The sequence below is a fragment of the Rhinolophus sinicus genome, chromosome 17 (genome assembly GCF_057876585.1).
Source record: "Rhinolophus sinicus isolate RSI-liver-muscle chromosome 17, RSI-T2T, whole genome shotgun sequence".
Taxonomy (NCBI): domain Eukaryota; kingdom Metazoa; phylum Chordata; class Mammalia; order Chiroptera; family Rhinolophidae; genus Rhinolophus; species Rhinolophus sinicus.
The window spans coordinates 165,261,917-165,283,500 of NC_142517.1; the positions used below are offsets into that span (position 1 = coordinate 165,261,917).

Sequence of the window (21,584 nt, forward strand, 5' to 3'; positions counted from 1 at the left end):
ATATTTCATGCACTATAAAGTAATAACCAAATTTATAGTATCAATCTGTTATTCACAGATTTTGATACTAAATTTAATTTAATTCTAAGGAGAATAAATCTTGTAAATAAAAAGTATTATCAACTCATCAACATCTGACACTTTTGAACAACAGATACAGTTTGGCAGCTGTTCATAGTTATCTCAAAGACCATTTTAGTCTTTAATACCTTTCCTTGCTGGGAAATGTGGCTTAGTGTAGTGTTACTCCTTCAGTGTTATGTATTTCTTTGTCCTCAATTATTACTAACTGATGATTATCATTGTCTTTTTATTCTTTCAACTGTGGAACCTAAACATGCTCTCTATTTTTTTATTTTTCTTTATCCTTGCCTTGTATATGCTTACATATTCATTTAATTGACTCACTGGCAGTATCTTTTTTATACAGGGCTGCATATTTGGTTTGTTTTTAAATGAAACTTCAGGTGAAGTTTTAATAAATAAAATGAAGGGAAAGCAGCTACATTCCTGACATGAAATTTGCTTGTTACCCATTTAGCAATGCTTTTTCTTTCAAACCTTTAGCTGGGTAGAGACCATGTATGTTATCAGCAGCTCATGGGATCAGCGTCTTCAACCCTCACACATTATTAGGTCTCTTGGCATTTACATGTATAAATCTCTTAAGGGATTGTCGGTCTTAACTAGTTTTTCTGTATTCCTTCGTGGCCCTGGCACAACAGGTACACCTGTTAGGTGGTCAGTGAATACTCTACATGGAGTCTTATGGAGGAACTCCGAAATAGTGTAAGAATGCAGCCTATTAAAATAGCTATCTAAGAGGTCCAAGTAGGAGATGGAACGATTTTGGATACACTAGCATTAGACTATGATTGAAACCAAGGGAGCAGATACATCTATAAACACTTACAGATAGTATGGATGAAGAGAAAAAAAAGAGGGCCTAAGAAAGAAGTCCAGGGAACCCCAATATTTAAGGGATAGTCATACAAACAAGAGCAAAGGAGACTGAGGAATAATATCTGGGGGATTTAGAGGAAAACCAGTAATGTGAGAGAAGCCCAAAGGCCAGGGAGATTTTATTGAAAGAGGAAATGGTCAACAGTGTTAAATTTGCTAATAGATCAGTTAAGAATTTAAAAGTATACACATCTATGTTTATTTCCTATATGATTGGTCCAAATGGATTGTATTGAACTTGTGCAAGTTTTGTGAGAGAATGCTTTTAGACCTCCCTTTCTATAAATCATTTCTAGAAAGTATTCCAATTAAGGGTTATAACAGACCTGTTTTGTTCTTTGTCCCATCTCCTCTTCATTTTTATTATGTATTATTGTGATGTAGAACTTAAACTCCATTTTATAGAATCATGATAAAGAGCTTGTTACTTTTATATATTTGCAATATTCATTAACCCCTGTAGATATTAAAGCTTAGTAGGTTTTATTTATATTTAAATAATTTGTTTTATAACTTGGATTTTCAAAATAAAAATACATTACATTTCAATAATCTAAATGTTTTAGAAGAGATTTTTTAAAAACATGTACTCTTACCGTTCCATAAACGAGGTATAGATAACATTGAAAAATCGTATTTGTGTGCAGCTCTCATAGAATAAAACAGAATTTAACTTAAGAGCACTGTTTTGCAAAATTAGAATTTATAAAACTTCCAGATACTGTATTTATAAAAATAAAATTTGACATTCTAATAAAATACTAAAATCTTTCTCATTTATATTTTAATCGTATTCTTTGTTCTTATTGGAAATATAGATAACTTTAATGTATTTTATAAAACATTTAATGTTATTATTTATATCAAATTGGTTCTCACACAGTCAAATCAGCCTTGAGATTAGAGTTAGGCCAGGCTTTGAGTTTCTTTGGTATTTTTCTGTTCTTATGATTCTAAACAGACCAGTGTTTAAAACACAAAATCAGTGTCAGTACGTAGCCAGGATATTTAGTGGAGAATAAAATGGCTTCTACGTACCTTAAGAGTTTTATTTTCCAGATGAAACTAAGTAGTTATAACAATATGTTACATACAGCTCCCATTAAAAATATATATTAATATTGTTAAATATTATCAATCCCCCCCACTCTTTTCATTGACTTGTAATGTGAAACAGCCTAGCATAGTTTTCCACAAGGTTACATGTCCAGCAAGCCTTTGTTGAACTGGATTTTTAACTCAGTGCTTGAGAATAGTCTATTGAACATTTGTTATAACATCATGATTATTAATTTATTTTTATATTTAACCTACAATTAAATTTTCATTAACATGTTCTTTATAGTTTTAGAGCTTTTAAAGTCTTCTAATTAAATTTATTTTGAAATTGGGTTTTCCTAAGTGTAGGAAACTGTCTTCAGGAGACTTGAGTATGACGTTCTGACTTCTGTCTTTCCTATGGCAAAAAACGAAAAAAAAAGAAAGGACTTTGCTCCCTTGAAGTAATGAATGGAAGGTTCAGTTTGAATGATAAAGGCTCTTGTTCATTCTTGAATGAATAAGTATGAAAGTTTCTGTTCAGAGAATTTCTAACTTGAAGGATGCCAGGTAAATGAGCATTTATTAGAATTTTTGTAATTTATTTGAAAACTAAACATTGTATTTAATTATGTTTTCTAGGGTTGTAGATCTCTGTAGAAATGTAAAAGAAAGAATAACAAGGGAATGCAAAGAGAAGGGTGTTCAGTTTGCTCCTCTTGCTACATGCAGGTGAGTTTTTATTCTTATACTTATTCTCAAACAAACAAACCAAAAAAAGCCCCACCGTGTTTTTAATTAATGGAGACGTGTAATTGGCCAGTCTGTTTCACCTGGCGCGCTTTCCTGAACTTCACTCGCCACCTTGTTAGGGTTGTGCCACCAGCACATTACAGCAGCCCTGAGCCCTTTAGGAGCAGGCTGCCCTTCCATGAGTGAGCCCTCTGCCCTACCGGGACAGCATGCCAGTGAAGACCAAATGTCTGAGCTCTGGGAATTAGAGGAGACCTCCTTCTTTATTCACCAAAACTATAAATCTCCCCAAGGAACTCAGTCAACATATAGCTCTTTATTCAACAGCGAAAAAGCACTTGAACTGTTTTATCAGTTGATTAAATGAATGGGTGTAGAATAAAGAAATGAATGGAGCAAAAGATCCAAATGAAGATGAATTCATTGTTTTCCAATAGCTCTTTCTGCAGTGATGGGAATGTTCTGTATCTGCCCTGTCTGGTGTGGTTGCCACAAGGCACGTGTGGCTGTTGAGTTGTTGAAATGTGGCTGGTGTGACTGTGGAACTGAATTTTCCATTTTATTTAATTTCAAGTAATTTAAATTTAGTACAACACGTGTGGCTAGTATCTTCCACATTGGACAGTTGTGACCCACATTGGGTCATGGTTAACGGACAATCTTGTCCTTTGTTAAATAGCAGTAGCCCAAGTAGAGGTTTTCTTGAGAAGGGGCACTTTGTATTCAGTGTTTTGATATATTCTGTGTAAACACCAGAGGGTTAAATGTTCAAGATTGAATTGAGCTTTTGACATCTGTAAAAAGTTATGGATTTAATGGGAAAGGAGAATAAAGGGAAATTAGGACAGATCATGAGCCGGGGAACCTTAGAGTAAATAATACAGTAGTAATCTAGCACTTTAAAATTTACTGAGCATTCTGTATTATGTAACTAACTGCCTCTCTTTTTTTTTCTGTGTATGTGTATGTGGTTTTCAAGAATATAATTCCAGTATTTATTATAGAAACAAAAACAAACAATATAAGCATGGATATAAGTGAAGTAATTTTGGAAGTAATATAATAGCTTTGTTTGTTCAGTGCACCAGATGCAGGGTTCTGAAACAACAGTTCCGCTTCAGCAAAACAGCATTTCTATGTATTTCTGTTCATGATGCTTGTTCTTATGATTTGCGTGGAATCACTTAATCTCAAACTGGGAAGGCAGACCTAAGCCTAGAGCTCAAGAACTAGGCCCTACCTACCAACTGCATCACCAGCCTAAGAACTAGGTCCTACCGAACTGTATCACCACGGCAATTTCCTGCTTAGTTTTTAATTTCTGTGTTTTGTGACACTGTGTGTGTCTGAAAAATGAAGGCATTTTTCTGCTATTAGTAATTTAATATCTTTGAGCTCTAAGTTTATCATTAGCAAAGTAGTGGTAAGACCATCTACTTGATGGGACTATTGTAAGAATGAAATGAGAAAGCATATGAAGAGCTGTATAAATGCTGTTGTATTATCATGATGTAATTACATTAAGGTTGAGAGAGAGAGAGTTCATACCAGCGTTAGTAAGAATTTGGATATTTGTTTTCCTTCCCAAAGACAGATCCTCATGAAGGCATCCAGTTGTTAAACCCTCTTGATATTTTGACATAGCATGGTAATTTGCATATATTTGCTTTGCAAGACTAGAAATACTTCTGTACTCTTTAAATTGCCATCTCTTCTGTGATTTTTTTTCTCTTTTGCATCCTCTTATATTTCCCTACTACTACGTTGTGTTTCTTAGTTCTACTTATTGCTTCTATTGAAACAGATATCTTTTAGAATTTGATGAATTGTGCTTCTGTTGAGTAAGAAAGTAAAATTCTAATGTGAGATGTGAGAAAAGCATCTTTTTCACGTTAACTGTTCATGTCCATTGGGATCTCCTTGAAATAGTCTTTCTGTATATGGGAGAGAGAGGGTTTGAAGAGCATTTCAGGAAGTACCAAGTCAAGTCTGTGTATTAACATGTTTCAGAACAAGTGTATTTGGAGTAGAATCAAAAAATATAAAAACTGAAAATGCGGATTTAGAGATTATTGGCTGGGCATTTGGTATATCTGAAAGAAGGGGAAATAGGGGCCTTGTTATATACAATAAAAAGCTATAATTTGGTAAAGCTACTGGTGGCTTAGTGACTGATCATGGAGAGAATCTTTCCAAATGAAGATGTAAGAAGGTACTTTTTTTTTTTTTTTTTTTAACTTGGAGCCATCTTTAAAAATGAAACTTTTGTCATTATCAACCCAAATTGATACGGTAAGTCCTCACTTAACATCATCCATAGGTTCTGTTACCTTAAGTGAAATGAGGTTTGATGAAACCAGTTTTACCATAGGCTAATTGATATAAACAAGAGTTAGGTTCCTAGGGCATCTCATCAATGTTAAAATGAAACAACGTTGCATGAAACAATGTTATCCAAGGACCTGGTATACTTAACTTCTTTTGACAGTCTAGTCTGTCAAGCCTCTTATTATAATACTGAAAACAAATCAGGCCTAATGATCCAGAAGTCATTTGTTACCAGTGAAATATGAAACATTGTAAATAATAGAATCTATTCTTGGGTAGTTGAGAAGTTCTTATTCTTTTGTTTTGTCAAGTAGCAACCTAACAAAATGTATCCCCCCTTCCTCCTCCTGTCTCACCTCACTCTTTAATGTCTCTGGAGACTTCTCCCCTTCCATTATGAAAATATCATTGTGATAAACCACTGCTTATTGAAAGTGATTGGGAAGTAAAATGTTCTGCCCTTGGCCACCTTCTGTAATGACACTTAAGTCTTGGTTCTTCAGAAGGTGCTGTGGACCATCATCGTGTATTATAGTTACATAAAATTGGTGTGCTTAAGACTGAATTGGCCACATGTCATTAATTAAGTAGCTATTTTTTAAGGAATGATTTTCTGATAAAAGTTGAAATGCTCAACTTCTATGATGATCTTACAAAACCAAAGTTTAAAATGGACAGAGTCTAGCTATTTTAATTATTTTTATAAATAGGAGTTTTAAATATAGTTCTTATAGCTCATACTTGATTAAACTAACATTTAACTGGAGTTTGATTTTAGTTTAGTTTGATATGAGCTGCTTAATAGTGGCTAAGGAGATTATTCTCTGTAGAATGCAAATGTTGAATGTATGAGATGTATTTTTTAAACTAGTTTTTTAAAAAGTTATTTCAAAATTAATTTAAAATAGTTACACATCTCATTGACATCAGAGATACCAAAGAAAATAATTTAGCTGTAGGGTACATTTATTGAGTTTATTTCATCTCTGTCCATTAAAAGGTACTTTGTATGTTGGAATAGAGATTCCAACCCTAAATTTTCTCAAGAAGTTTTATGGGAAGGAACTCCTAGCCAGAGTCTGACACACCTAAAATACTCCAAAAAGCATAAAGCACAAACACTTTTCAGAAATTAAAGAATAATAGTAGAATGACTTTGGCAGCCACACTATCACTGTCAAGATGATTTTGGGAGAGGTTCGTGTTTAACTGTCTTAAATGGTAGCATTGATCTTCGCGTATTATGGTGTTAGATTTGAGTCACTTTCTGAAATGGACCCAAATTGAGGTTTTTCCAAAAGATATTTTTATTATTTCTACCTTGTTTTTCTTTGAGATACTGATTAGTCAAGCCTTGTGACTTTAGAAGCCTACTTATCTACCCAAAATTAAACTGTGTAATATTGATGCTGGCTTGTTGGAAGGTGGCAATGCTCTATTAGTATTTATTTATATTTTCTATTTATTGAGAGTAATAGTTCTTATATGAGTGATGCACGTGTAATATTTTACTAATTGCTGTAAACTCATTTCATTCCTGTATTTTTAAAGTTTATTTAAATTTGATTGTTCCTAATGATAGTTAAAATGGTTCTCCAGGTTTTCTTAAACTTTGTAAATCTGGTACTTCAAATGTAAACATTCAAGGGATCTTTTTTATGAGTGTGAATTAACACTAGAAGAAAAACACAGCTGGCAAATTGACAGTAGCATTGTTAAACAGTTCATTTCTCCTGTTCTGAGGCACCTAACATTTGGCCTAAAAGGCCATTAAAATTTTAGATTAGATTCTATTTGTACTGTGTAGTAAAAAGAGTGTTTTCTCTGTATTTGCTCCTTCTGTTAAATTAAATTCTTTGTGGGAACCTCCGTAAATTGCAATCAGAGATTTGACTGTGATTACCTTAGTTCCCCCCTTTAAATGCTTCACCTAATTGCATTTTGAAAGCCCAGATATACACACACACACACACACACACACACACACACACACACACCCCCGAAGGTACCAAAAAAGGTATACACATGACCTGTATTCATCTTTTGTTATCAGTATATATTGAGTATTACAATTTTAATAGTTTTTTCCTTTCTTAAAATGTGTATACATTTTTTGGCATCCTCTGTGTATATGATTTGATTATCTAATGTTCTTGGTCTTTTTTGTAAACACACAACATGTACATGTATGGGGCCTAGAGTGTAACCTTCAGAGACCCTATTTTAAGGTCATGTCAGTGTATTTGATAATGATCATTCAGTTTGTTTTCAAAGTCCTTGCTAATTATTAATGTGAACTTAGTGAAGATGCTGTTTTATACCTATTCTGATCATTTTTGGTATTTGACCACCTCTCTTGTTTCCTAGTTTTAAGTTCTCATACTTAGTCCTGTTAAAACTTTGAGGAAGTTCCGAAGACTTAGAGTGGATCTCCAAGTTCCTTCTAGTCTGTTTGGGGCTGTCTTTAACTACAATATGCTTAGTAAAAAAAATAAAAAAATAAGTAAATAAATACATCCCTTCTGAGGAGGTGAGGTTTTTGTTTGTTTCAGGCCAGTTGGAGAAACACATTGTTTTTAAATTTTTTTAATTTTGGGGGGTGGGGGGTGGGTAATAATTCAGACTTACCCTCCAAAATTGTAAAAAAATAGTACAGATAGTCCCTCTCTGTGTGTATGTATGTACGTACATACGTACGTACACACACACACACACACACACACACACACCCCTCCCTCCCTATACACCCATCTCTGTTCCTTCCATGAAGTGGGAGGCTGGGTAGAGAATGAGATTATGGCCCAAGCAAATTGTTCAGATGATCTTGCCTTTAAGTTTCTAGATGTTAAATCTGATTTAACTTAAAGCCTTGTGGGGATTTTGTCTGTTTCTTTTTAGGGTGACGCAGACGTATGATGCAGGTGCATGTATCTATTTCTACTTTGCCTTTAACTACAGGGGAATAAGTGACCCACTGACTGTGTTTGAACAAACCGAGGTAATTTTGCGTACATGACTATAGCTATTATATTCTTTTATTAATTTAAGTAAACTTCACCATCAATTGATGATTTTAGTTTAACTCTGTTTCATCACTTGTGGCCTACCTGGGTGATACCCCATAGAAATGAGAAGCGTATTTGTTGCACTGGGCTGTGTACTGAATTGTGAGTGTAGAATTAATATTCTCTATGTATGTTAGAATTCATCTTCTGATTTAAGCGTGTGGTTTTCTTGGTTGTTACTTGTAGTCCATAATACCTGATGAAATGAAATAGCAAAGGGCTGTAGGAGTCCTTGAGGTCACTCTGGCAGCCCACTCATCTCCAAAGGGTGGCTGCCGCTGAGGTCAGCAGCCCTGATGCTCTGGCTTCGTGTGGCTGTAGCACTCTTATTCTAGGTTTATAATTTTTTTGTTTGCTAAGGCTGTATGTAGGCCATTGGGGCTCATTTGCTAGTAGTTGCTTCTAGTTTTTATAAGGCCTTCTGTTTGAAGGTCAGTATTTCTTACGCCTAGAGTTGAAGAAACAGACTAGACTGAGGAGGAATCAGGGAGAGACTGAGGTGTGTTAAAAACCTCAGGTGTCCTGGTGTTTTCACTCTATTGCACGCCTGCCAAAGATAGTGCTACAAGATGATTTTCAGTGGTACACCCCCCTTAATAGCTTTTTGGAAGTAAAATTGAAATACAGTGAAGTGCACATATTTTAAATGTACAGTTTGATGAATTTGAAGTAAATACACACCAGTGAAATCATCACCCCAATCAGAATAATGAACTTACCCAACCTCCTCAAAAGTTCGAGTACTTTCCCATCACCATAGCCTTTTAGTGTTTTTGTATTGCCGTGTGGCTACCTACTGCTCCTTCCCTGTGCTACAAGAATAGAAATATGCCTTCTTTCCCACTTCAAACTGCCATTCTCTAAGCGCTCCTGATTTCAAGTAGTTATTGCTTTATTTGAAATAATTTGTTAGAAGATATCCTCTCTTACAGCAGGGCTAGCATATTTATGACTCGTTTCAAAAATCCTAAATCCTAAGTGATGAGGGTTCTAATAAATTACTTTATTGTGAGATGTGGTCCATCCATCCCAGCTGGACCCTTTTCTACCCTGGCCTCACTCCCCATGGTTTGTACACACCTGTGTAATTCCCAGAGGTTCAGACATTCGAGATATTTTACCTTATGGCACTCAGAAATTAAGTGTAATTGCAGTTTCTGTTACCCTTTTTCACCTTGCACCCCATTGATTCTTTATTTTGGTGTACGTGTTCAATCTTTCTAACCTTAGTGTTTTATAAGGAGTATAGTCAGTGCTGAGCATGTTAGGATAAAACAAGAGTTGTTTTTTGTTTTTTTCAAACTTAGATATCCGTAGGCCTGACAGGTAATGTGTCCCATGATAATGACCTAAGAAATGTTCTCCATAAGGGCTTTTATGATCGATCCCTGATAGCTTTGTAAGTCAACTTGAGTCTGATGCCCACTGTATGTTAGGTGGGTAATTTAACCATCTAAGCCTAATTTTGTTTATCTGTGAAATAGGAGTCATTGTAATTATTCCATAATGCTACATAGTAAAAACAAATGCGTTACTGCAGGTAAATTGCTTAGTGCTTTTCTGGATATAATAAGCAGTCAATAAATGTTAGTTACTAATGTTTTTTGTTATAGTGAGATGTTTACTTCTGAGTAGGACCTGGTTCTGTCTTTACAAAGGAGAATTGTTAACTATTTAGTGCTGCTGAATTGATTATTTTACCTTCTTTTCTTCTTTTTCTTTTCTAGAATCTTGATGTGACTATTGTAGATATTGTGACTATTTACTGGAAAGAACTGTAGAGCTAGACTGTATGTTTTAAATGCCGTAAACCTACAAGAAAGGAAAATTAGGCTTCTGGTTTATTATTTAATACAGGAAGTACTGTGTTTCCCTGAAAATAAGACTGGGTCTTATATTAAGGTTTGCTCCAAAAAACCCGTTAGGGCTTGTGTTCAGGGGATGTCCTCCTGAAAAATCATGCTAGGGCTTATCTTCCGGTTAGATCTTATTTTTGGGGAAACACGGTCTGTGCCTCCTTGGGAATTGGGTCTCACTCTTAGTTCAAAGTGGAATCTGAGTAGCAACTATTTGTTGTTTTGTTTCCAAATACAGGCATCTGCTAGAGAAGAAATCCTGGCTAATGGAGGGAGTCTGTCACATCACCACGGAGGTATTGTTGTTTGGGGGTAGAATTTATAGTATTCCTAATGTAAAAAATATTTGGTTTGGTAGAATGCTGGGGAGAGTCATAATATGAATAATACGAAAGCACGTGCGATTTCTTGGAAGTTTTTATGTCGGTCCTGAGGGAGGTGAGGCTGTGGTAGTGACCAACAGACAGTGGACTTGACAAGCCTGCCTGGGTGCCAAGCTGGACAACCTTCTGAGTGCGCAGGTAGCTGCCTGTTACCCAGGAAGAGCCCAGCTTGCCTGGGAACTATTTTACCATCACCGCAAAAGTTTTTAAAGGGAAAAAAGCAAAACAACATAAATGTTTCTCAGCCACTATTGGAATGCAGCTGGATATCAGTTGTACCATATACTGAAGAGCTGTTAGTTTTGCCCACCCAAAATTTAGCAAATGAATCAAGACACTATATGAAAATAATCTTTTTTCAAGATTTTAATGCCGTTTTGTTATTACTTTGTGATCATTGTAGTAAGTACTAAGTTTTATCAGAGCATTGATCCCATCACCAATAAGAATTAAGACCTATCTATGTTATTAACAGTCTTATGAAAGGCAGTTTTTAAAAGTGAAACAGTGGCTGTTCTGTCATTAAACTTGTAATTTTTCAGGTTATCCACCTGTTCCCCTTAATAGAAATATGTTCTGTACATATCCCACAATATAATTTGGTACTTAGAAAAATAGCTATGTGTACATTTTTGAATTAAAAGAAATATTTTCTAGGAAGGAGCATAAGGATAAATGACCACTGAATTTAAAAAATTCAGTTCGTACTCCTGCATTCTCCATATCCCTCTTTCCCTGTTCGATTTTTCATCATAGCATTTAGCATTATCTAATATCCTATATATTTGTACTTCTTAAAATTAGCTCCTCCTGGAAAGTGAGGATGCACAGGGCAGAGACCTGTTTTGTTTGTTGCTATGTACCAGCATCTGGAACAGTGCTCCCCCCACCCCCAATCAGCCCTCCATGCACACGTGTAGGATGAAGGAAAGAATTTTGGTAGAAGGAAGGGTGCGCTATAGAGGATCTATGTCCATATAACAGTATTGCATCCAGGCCTGGAGAAGACTGATAATGTTGATGAAGGAAGTAAAAAGAGAGAGTTCCCAGCATCCTTGTATCATTACAATCTTTTGCTATCACCTTACTTTTTTTCTTAAGCCCCACAAATAAATTTCTAACTTAGCTGATTGATAAGCATTAAAGTGAACAAATTTATTTTTTTCCTCATCTTTTATTATCTTTTGATTGAGATTGTAATAAATGTTAGAATGACAAAAATGAAGGGAGCAAAATAGATATTAGAAAGCTCTCAAGTACAACTAAAAGCTTTTGATTAATCTGAAAGTCTGCACCTAATTTTGGAAATTTAAACAGGAGATATTTCATAAAAATATTTAGATTTTTAGCACCTTCTTCTAAAATATTCAGAAAGCCATGTACATTATGTATAATCATTTGTATATATTCTATTTCAGGATGCACTATATTAATATGTAAGGAACTTGTAAAAGTATATAATATCACGAAGTAATAATATGTTCTTTATTCTAAATTGATTACATGGAAGGAGGAGGCAAAATAATTGAGCTATAATTACTTGTTTGAAGAAAAAAAGTTCCATTCTATAGTCAACAATTTTGCCTTTTCATACATATCAGCAGCCAGCAGTGCACTTTTTCCTTTAAGATCGGGAGCTGTAGGTTCCACGTTCATGATGGTAAATATGAGAGAGGTGTGACTCTGCGAGAGGGTGAGAATAGCTGAATCTTGTATATAGGAGTTAGTGGCTTAATTGTCATTTAGGTAATTGGGTTTTACATAAGCTATTTCGTTAATTGTGAGAGGCTTTTCTCAGTTTACTCAGGCTTTACAGTGTCAGAAATTCTGTAGAAGTTGCAAATGACCAAGTGACCTGCAACATTGCAGAGGAAAGCCCAGTCAAGTTTTTTCTTGCCAAGGTACTTTACGCCTTTAGGATCTATGAGGCTATTCAAGTCCTTCCAGTAGAGTCTACATGTGAGATGCTAGAGTCTAATATGGCAGAACTGCTGGTCTTATTTATTCAGATACGCCACAGATGCTGAGAGCTCAGTGGGCTCTAACAGAACCTACATGACCATTGATGTATCTGTAAAGCTCCCATTACAGAAAAAAGAGAATACAAACTTGAAATAATAGTCACTCTAGTACAAATTTATTTGAAACTTGAATTTTGTTACTTGTGAAAGCTATGGTGATAGTCCCTTGTATTAATCAACACACACAAATAGAAGTTAATAAAAAATAATAGAAAGATATAAGCCTTAATTAACCTATAAAATTATGATGCAATTGTTGATCCCAAAGCAAACAATGTAAATAGCTCCCTGTGATATTTTTTAGACAAGGTATTCTTAGTACTTTTTAATATTGTTGTATAATTTGTTTTCCATATTTTAAATATTATTGGTCTGCTAGGTAGTAGGGTTTCAAAGAATTGTAATTCTTTTCCAGGAGAACCTTACAGTCCAGTAAAATAAAATATTATAGTATTTCAAAAGGCCATGATCAAAACTGGTAGGGTTATGGTATCATTACCACTTTAACCAAGTAAAAGTCTGCCATTTGCTTTGAAAAGCACCCAAAAGGTAACTTTAATAAACACGTAAATGCCATAGATGTTCAAACAGTGAAGAGAAGCGACATAGAATAGGGGAAAAATTAATTTAAAAGCTGTAAATATGTGCCAGGTGTTCTGTATAACTTAATCTCCTTTAATCCTGCTCCAAATGCTGTGGAGTAGATATTATTTCTGTCTTTCAAAAAGATATCTGAAGGCTCTGAGTGTAAGTAAGTTGCCCAAATGTGCGAGCAGTAATTAGAGTGCCAGAATGTGAATTTCAACTCAGGTCCTCCTGCTTCAGTGTCCCTGTCCTCTGGCTTTGAGAGCCTAAAACAGAGAAAACAGGCAAAAAGCTAAAAAGATTGAAATTGGCAGCATTTGAAAAGAGACAACAGAGGTAACCAGGTAGCCTGGTTTTTTAAAGTATATGAAAAGAAATACTAAACATATACTTTTTCTTTTAAAATATAAAACCTCTATTTGTTTAATTTTGACACTACATTAATTACTTGCCCTGCTTTAGATGTTAAAACAATGCATCAGCATTTCAATTTCCTCATCATAGGTATTTCATTGTTTTCTCAATTCTTACACAGTCAGTTTGACTTTCTGTTTGTTTTCATACTTCCTAATTGTAGGTTTGTAACATATAGGCAGTATCAGGTAATAAAACAAATGCAAGTCAGATCATGTTACAGGAAAACTTATATAATTTATGTGCATTTTCAGGTTCTAGGCTTATAGGCCTTTTATTTGCTGAAGATTCTCAGGTTTGATGACATAATTTACTTTTAGAAATTACTAGGTTTAACTTGAATGTAGCAAGGTTTGATTGCATATTTGAGAGGTTCTTCCTCATTTAAATAGAAGTCTTTTATTTCTATCATATTTCTCATTTTTATTTTCTGTGTGATCAAAAATATGACTGCATGGAAACAAGCTAAGCTACCTGGTTACCTCTGTTGCTTAGAAAAAGCCTGAATACAAAATATATTTCATATGTGCTGGGAAATTGAAGATGCTTTCCGTCTGCTAGCTTCTCTGCCTCTAAGCTGCTGGTAAACGTGGGAGTGCTCCGGGGCTCAGCCGGAGCCTGTTTGTCCCTGGGTGTTCACTCAGTCCCTCCTCAGTCACTTCCTCAGTCCCAGGACTTAAAATACCGTCTACAAGCTGATGACTCCCAAATAGCAGACTGCACCACCACCGACCCCTGGGACTTCTGCAACAGCCTCCCCCTAACTGGTCTGTCCGCTTCCACGCCAGCTTCCCTACTGTTATTTCTCTTGCTTCCAGGGCAATTTTTTAAAAACTCAGTGTTTTTTCCTTGCATTCAGAATAAAGTGCAAAGTCCCTGTCTGAACCTTCAAGGATATACATGGTGTGTTTGTCTCTTTGTCCTCATCTCTTACTACTTACCTCTCTCAGGATTGGCTTTCTTGCTCTTCCTCAGACATATCAACGCCCTATCCCCTTCTAGGCCTTTGCTATTTCTTCCCTCTTTTCCTGATGTTCCTTTTCTTGGTTCCTCTCCCCCCTACTCCCACCCTACCCCCCATATTTGTATGGCTCTTTCTCCTTCATTTAGATCTGTGATAAAAATGTCACCATCTTAGAGGTGGCTGCTAGTTTTAGGTGCTTAAAAAACAGTAGCTTTAAAATATAAAAGCAGTAGACAGTATCAAGTGAAACTGGTTTGTATGCTTTTTTTTAATTTAAAAAATTTTTGAATTACAGTTGACATGCAATATTATATTAGTTTCAGGTATACTGATGAGATATTTACATTATTTACAATGTGATCACCTTGATAAGTCTAGTATATGGTTTGTATTCTTAAACCCTTGACCTAACCATTGAAGAAAGGGTTACAGTTTGTTTGAAAAAAAAAAAAATATGAGTATTCAAAGGATATGATTCAACAATTGTCTTAACATAGTTTCATCAGTGACCTTTAGTTGGTCTCAATGTGTAGGAAGTTGTTACAATCTGTATGAAAGAAATTTCTTTAACACTATTGGCTATATAATTTGGTATAGAAAAATGCCTATTTTCGTAAGTGCTTTTCTGCTTAAAGTTAATCATCTAATTTGTAGATTTCAAATATCCTGTGCTATTCGGTATAGGTTCATAAAACAGAAACCTTTCCATATAAATTTTAAATAGAGTGGGTTTAATTGTCCTACTAAACTTAATCAATAATAGAGCTTTTGAGAGACCACTTTTTATGTATAAAAAAGATTTTCCTTAATTTGCATCCTGAACTTAAAACTCAAACTGACCTCATAGTAGCATCTTTATTTACTGACCTTCAGGCAGTGTCATGACACCCTCAGTCCCATTTTTGAGTTCAAGAGTAAAAGGGCTGGGGGTTGGGAGAATATTGATGCAATTTCTCTTAGAGGGTTTGGCCTGTAATTGTGATTAATAACAGTTGCTTTCACTATCTGGAAACAGACAGGCTGGTTTGTCTGCCTACAATCATGCTGTGATAAATGGAGCTATTTTAACTCTGGTTTTGTGTATCAAAGAAAACAGATGTAGTCTGGGACTGGAGGCTATAGGAAATATAAAGCCTGCTTAACTTAATCTTCATAGTGCTTGTTTTTGTAACTGACGAGCTGGTCAGTTTAAACAGCAGAGTTTATGTCAGCCATGGATTTAATTTCAGTTTATGACTTAAGTTTTTAAGTTGTTCATTTGCTAAAATTATACCTAAGTCCTTGTCAGGAAGTAAAAAGCGTTGATTAAATATAGCCAGTCTTAGTTTAAATATTGGTGTCTTTACCTAACCAAAATTATTTCCTATTGTTTAGAGAATAATTATGGGGCAGCTGCTCTTAGCTTTTTTTTGTGGTCTTAACAGAATGTAATACTATCAGAAACTTTAAACGTAAAAAGAGACTACTCAAATGAATGAGCAAAAGATCAACTTTGAGGCCATTTCTTAAAAACCTGTATTTTATAAAACCTGAAATAAACGACATACAGATTGGAAAGGAAGAAATAAAGCTGTCACTATTTATGGATGATATGATTGTCTTCGTAGATAATCCCAAAGAATCTACAAAAACAAGATCAGCAAGATTGCAGAATACAAGAGCACACACAGAAATCAATTACATTTCTATATATTAACAACAAACACAGAAACTGCAATTTAAAATACCAATTACAATATCTCCAAAGAAAATGAAATAAGCACAGATCTAATAAAATAAGCACATAGTTAGGCATAAAACCAAAATATATATTGGGTCTATATTTTGAAAATTACAGAATGCTGATAAAAATAATCAAGGAAGACTTAAATAAATGGTAAGACCGTGTCCACAGATTAGTAGAAAACTGGACATCATAAAGATGTCAGTTCTCCCTGGGTTGATCTGTCTGTTTAATGCAATTCCTATAAAAATTTTAGCAAGATTTTAAATAGATACAGAGGATTATTCTAAAATTTACATGGTAAGGCAAAGGAACTAGACCGCTAAAACAATTTTGAAAAAAGAATCAAGTCATGGGAATCAATCTACCTGATTTCAAGACTATGGTATTGGAAGAGAGATACATTGATCAGTGAAACAGAATAGAGAGGCCAGAAATAGATCCCCACAACTATGTCCAACTGATTTTGACAAAGCTATAAGGTATAAAAGCAAAATGGAGGAAGTATGTAGATTGTTCAACAAATGGTGCTGGACATCTGTAAGCAGAAAAACCCCACAAAAAACAAAAAAACAAACCTTGTCCCAAACCTTATACAAAAATTAGCTCAAAATAGATAATGGACTTACATGTAAAATATGGAATAATAAAACTTTTAGGGAAAAAAATAGAAAATAAACAATGTATAAGTTTTATACTGCATGCTGTTGTGAGTAGTGTGATGAAATCTGGTGCCATTCTGCTCCATCCTGCCCAGGACGTGAGTTATTCTGTAGGCCAGCTTATCCACACTGTATGCGCTACCCCCTCCTGTTAATCACTCAGTAGCCATCTCAGTTATTAGAAAGACTGTTGTGATACTGGTTTTGTAGTGCTTGTGTTCAAGTCACCCTTATTTGACTTACAGTGGCCTGAAAGCACAAGAGTAGGTGATGCTGGCAATCCAGATATGCCAAGGAAAGCCGTGAAGTGCTTCCTTTAAGTGAAAAAGTGTGTATGTATAGGAAAAAACGTAGTATATAAAGGGTTTGGTATTATGTGTGGCTTCAGGCTTCCACTGGGGATCTTGTTTGTATCCCCTGCAAATAAGGGGGGACTACTGTAAATGGCTAACCAATGGTACATCCATACTTCCCTCTGCTGTACACAGTTGTGGCCTCCTGCCTCAGGTGCATCACTGGGGGAGAAGAGCTGGGTTGGGTAATACTTCTTCCCTCTGGGTCTCGAAAGAGAACTTTTTATTCCCAGCAATTTTATGTCTAAGACTCTTCTAAGTACTAAATGTTTCTTAGTCGGAGAATGCCTGTACTACATTATTAAAATTGTCACACAATAATTAACTTTTTATAGTTAGCTTCATGTGATTAGCAGTTAATCCTAATAGATACTTCCAAGTGTAACATCTGTTTAAAGTGACTTTAAGTAAAATTTATTTTTAATGTTCTGTGTTGTCAACCACAAGCCATGAGGCTACATGTGACTATTTAAATTAAAATTAATTAAAATTAAAATCCATTTCCTCATTTACAGTAGCCACCTCTCAAGTACTTAATATCCACATATGGTTAGGGTGCTATGTTAAATAAACAGTGTAGATACAGAATATTTCTGTCATCACAGAAAGTTCCGTTGGACAGAGCTGTGAAGCTTTATTTCTTACAGATTTCCACACATGCCTGGAAAGATGGCCAAAAAATATGACTTAAAAGTTTTTTTCAGTGGGCATTAGATTCAAGTCTTTGAGAGTTAACGTTTAAAATAGTGTTTGTCATTAATGGTTGCTTTTTCTCAGTGTAACTTCTATCCACTCTACCACTTTTTCCAAAACTTAATTTGGTCAATAGCCTCAAATGTAGAGCAAGGTCACCTTGCAATGGCAATAAGCCACTTGCTGCTAATCCAGTTGGTTGTAGCACGGAAGGTATGTTGCCTTTATGGAAATTGTTTGGGCTCCTAGGAGATGGACACTTGGAAGCATATAACCCAGGATTTCTTGGTCTTGGCACTGTTGACATTTTGGGCCAGATCATCCTTTGCTGTGAGAGCTATCCTGTGTGTTGTGGGATGTTTCGCAGCATCCCTGGCCTCTACTCACTACCCCCGGTAATATCGCCCCAGTTGTGATAACCAAAAATGTCTCCAGACATTGGCTAATTGTCCCCTGGGGGGCAAAATTACCTCCATTGGGAACCACTGATATAGCCCAGAGAGTCCTAAAGATTTGAAGGAAATGAGAGTTTAGGTTCCATGGCATATCTTCTCTTGTCTTAGCTACTATAGAGTAGCTCTGAGTATATCCAAGAAATAATGTCAGAATGATGGGAATGCAAGGCAGATACAACCAAAGTACATTAAGGAAACCCAGGTTGCTTTTCCTAAATATTTGAATCCTTAACCCTTATCTAAAATGGTTTATAGATAACTATGGTTCAGTATTTATTTTTTATTTCAACTAACATTTATTGAATTCTTACTGTGTAGCATACACTATTTTATGCAACAGGGCTACAAAAATGAATAAAACATGGCCCTAGTCTTCCAGGAGCATATGATGTTTTCTATCCTTTTCTGCCCTTGTTTACCTTACGTTGTTTGACTTGTTCAATTGCTTTTGACTCTGTTATATAGACATTAATTGCCACTGAGCTTAAATTTCAAGTATGTTGAGTCATCTTTTGGGCACTTATGGCAGAATTAACACATGACTGTGTTCTAAAGACAGATAAAATCCAACTCTTGCGATCTATTACCCTAGTAATTAAACTTTTTCTGTTTTATAATCTCTAAGGACCTATTTCAGGATCTATAAGATCTTAGAACTGTTATATAAACTGTACAGATGAAACGTTAGCATAAAGAAAACAGATTTTTTAAATATTTAATCAGAGAAAAATCTCATAAAATCAGATTTAAATTGCTTTGTTAAAGTCCAGGGTATCCATGAATTTGCCATCTTAATATCATAAGTTTCATTAGTAGAAAATAAGTCAGATCACTTAAATAAATCAAATTTGACTTTATCCACTAAGCATTAAATTAGACTCTTGAATAGTCATAATTCCATTTCATACTCTTTTAAAGGCTGGATATTAGCATCCCTCAGTTGGAGATCTGTTGGCTAACATTTAGCATGTACCTCCACCATTATCAAACACACACAAATGGACAACTGAATCCTCTTTTCAGGTTGAGACCCCCTCACCCTCTCTGAAGAAATATCATCATAGTCAGATCACCAGGTACCTCAAAGAGTGGAAATCGTCCGTTGTCCTTCTCTGCTTTCGTTAGCACCTAACAAGTTTCTTGGAGCCAGAACCTCATCTGGCAAGATTGGGTGTCCCTCCAAGCTCTAGTTTCTTACATAATCCACCATATAATCAAATTCGTAATTCAGAAAGTTTTCAACTTAGCAAAAAGTCTGGTCAGCATACCCTAGATTTATCACTTTTAAGGTAGTGTGCTGTTGGGTAGTTTCTGCTGTCTTGAGTCGCTTAGACCACAAAGAGTTGTTCCAGATAAGTTTTGGTGGTGAGCCTGACCCCCATGACCACATTTTCCACTCACAGCACTTACTACCTGCCCTTGCATATGTGTCTGTTCATTCTTTTATACCGTTGCTCATACCACAAAATGCATTCTTTCTTGGAGATGTTAGCATCCAAAGGGGGTTATTGAGCCTATGATTTAAAGAGTATCCCTGAAAGCTTCATTTCTCTGTTCCAAAAGTAAGTTTTTAAAAATGTACTGGATGTTGTGGAAGAACACAAAATATTTGTTTTATCCAGTCTATATATACATTATTAGAAATTAAATTGTAAAAAAGTGAACTCAACTTTAAGCATATAAAGAATTTCCCTTCATTTGTTTTCTATGTTTAATGTTTGGCTGGTCTATGTTTTTTGTTGTTGTTGTTGTTTTCACCCTTAAAAATACTTCTTAGACTCTTAAATACCTGGCATTAGTACTTTGGGCGTTGTGTATTTAGAATAATTCTGAATTGTGGAGCACAGGGTCCGTATCTTGTTTTCAGAGGTGGTAGAATTGGCTTTTTGTAGCTCCAGTGTTGATTGTCAGGCTAGGTTTATACTTCTACAGAATCAGGAGTTAAAGGAATGTAGTTGAGTCAGTAGTCATGAATATCCCACATCAGATAATCCAGGTCTAGACAGAGCATTCAAGCTTCATGTGGTACGAATGTACACGTGCCTTTTCATGGGTAATGTTGAAATAGTCTTAGGCCACCTATTTTTGCTGTTTTTATTCATCCATTGTTCCCTCCTCCAATATGCATGGAACATGCAGGGCAGAGTATTGTTTGCATTTCTGAAAATGAACTCTGCAAATGTTTAAGCAGCTACCATATAGTTGTGCACTCGTGTGTTACGTGTGTCCAGATCAGTATAGTCAGCTCCTTTCTAAATGCCTACCAGTGCAAATAAAGATTGTACAAATGATATCATTGTTATTGCTGTTGTTGATCGTTAGCTCTGGAATAAAAATCTTCTACTTTGAAGTGTGATCCCTCTTTGGGATTAGAGCCTCTGTTTTTTTTTTTTTGTTCTGTTTTAAATTTATTGATTCATCTGAAACAGCCAGAGAAGGTTCTCTAGAATTTTATGAAGATTATTTCCAATAGCTTTCTGTTTCAATAAACAACAACTCATTGAACCTTTTTACTTAAAGTGTGTTATTTGTTTGTACACTCATCCTACAATATAGTTGACTTAAATTGTTAAGCAAAACCAAAAAGAATCCTAGTCCCTTTAATCACATAAACCATGATTTCTGACCTCAGTTCACATTCCGTTATGACTGACAGGAGCTCACAGACCTCTGCCATGAAGGGGTTAAATTCTTTCATTAAATATGTTTATAAGGGGCCACTGCTATGCTGCCTGTGCTGCCTTTTTTTTTTAACTTTCTAGTTCACTAATCAAATGTATGTTAGATTGATTATTGTAAAAGTATAAACCATAGAAAATTTGACAAGATAGATGTGTAAATTATCCTTCTGACAGAACTAATGATGCACTCCAAGCACCTTCTGTTTTCCAGCGCTTGGTGAGCGACTTCATTAAATATGCAATGGCTGTTGGGTGGCTTCTCAAATGATGGTTCAGTTCCTTGTGGAATTGCATTATTACTAGAGGTGTAAAACCAGGCAGACAAGCTAGCTGTTGGGCATCCTGCTGAGGTTCTAATGTGCTCCATCTTGTTGGAGCAGTTGTTTGCAGTCTTTTCAGGACAATTAGATCCATAACCACAGGACACATTCAGTGAAACTATATTACAGATAACAGTGGAGTTGACTGCTTTCCACCCCTGTCTTGAGCTGCCTCAGTGTGGGTAGCTTATAATAATGCTACTTCTACCACTCACAGAGTAGTTCCTTTTTTCTTTTTTTAATCCCTTGAAGCTAATCTAGAAATAAGTGATTTGTAACTTTTTTAAAGTTCTTAAAATCATAGGCTATTTGAGGTGAAAAGAGTTT

The 21,584-nt window shown here is 35.3% G+C and overlaps 1 protein-coding gene across 1 annotated transcript in view; it reads left to right on the forward strand.

The window, feature by feature from the left end:
* The window catches only part of AGPS (alkylglycerone phosphate synthase), a 122,639-nt gene that overhangs the window by 93,865 nt on the left and 7,190 nt on the right, over nt 1-21,584 (forward strand). Inside the window, exons 17-19 of the mRNA XM_019739330.3 lie at nt 2,644-2,733; nt 7,981-8,080; nt 10,242-10,299. Of these exons, the coding sequence (XP_019594889.2) occupies nt 2,644-2,733; nt 7,981-8,080; nt 10,242-10,299 (248 nt within the window). The remainder of the gene's footprint in view (nt 1-2,643; nt 2,734-7,980; nt 8,081-10,241; nt 10,300-21,584) is intronic.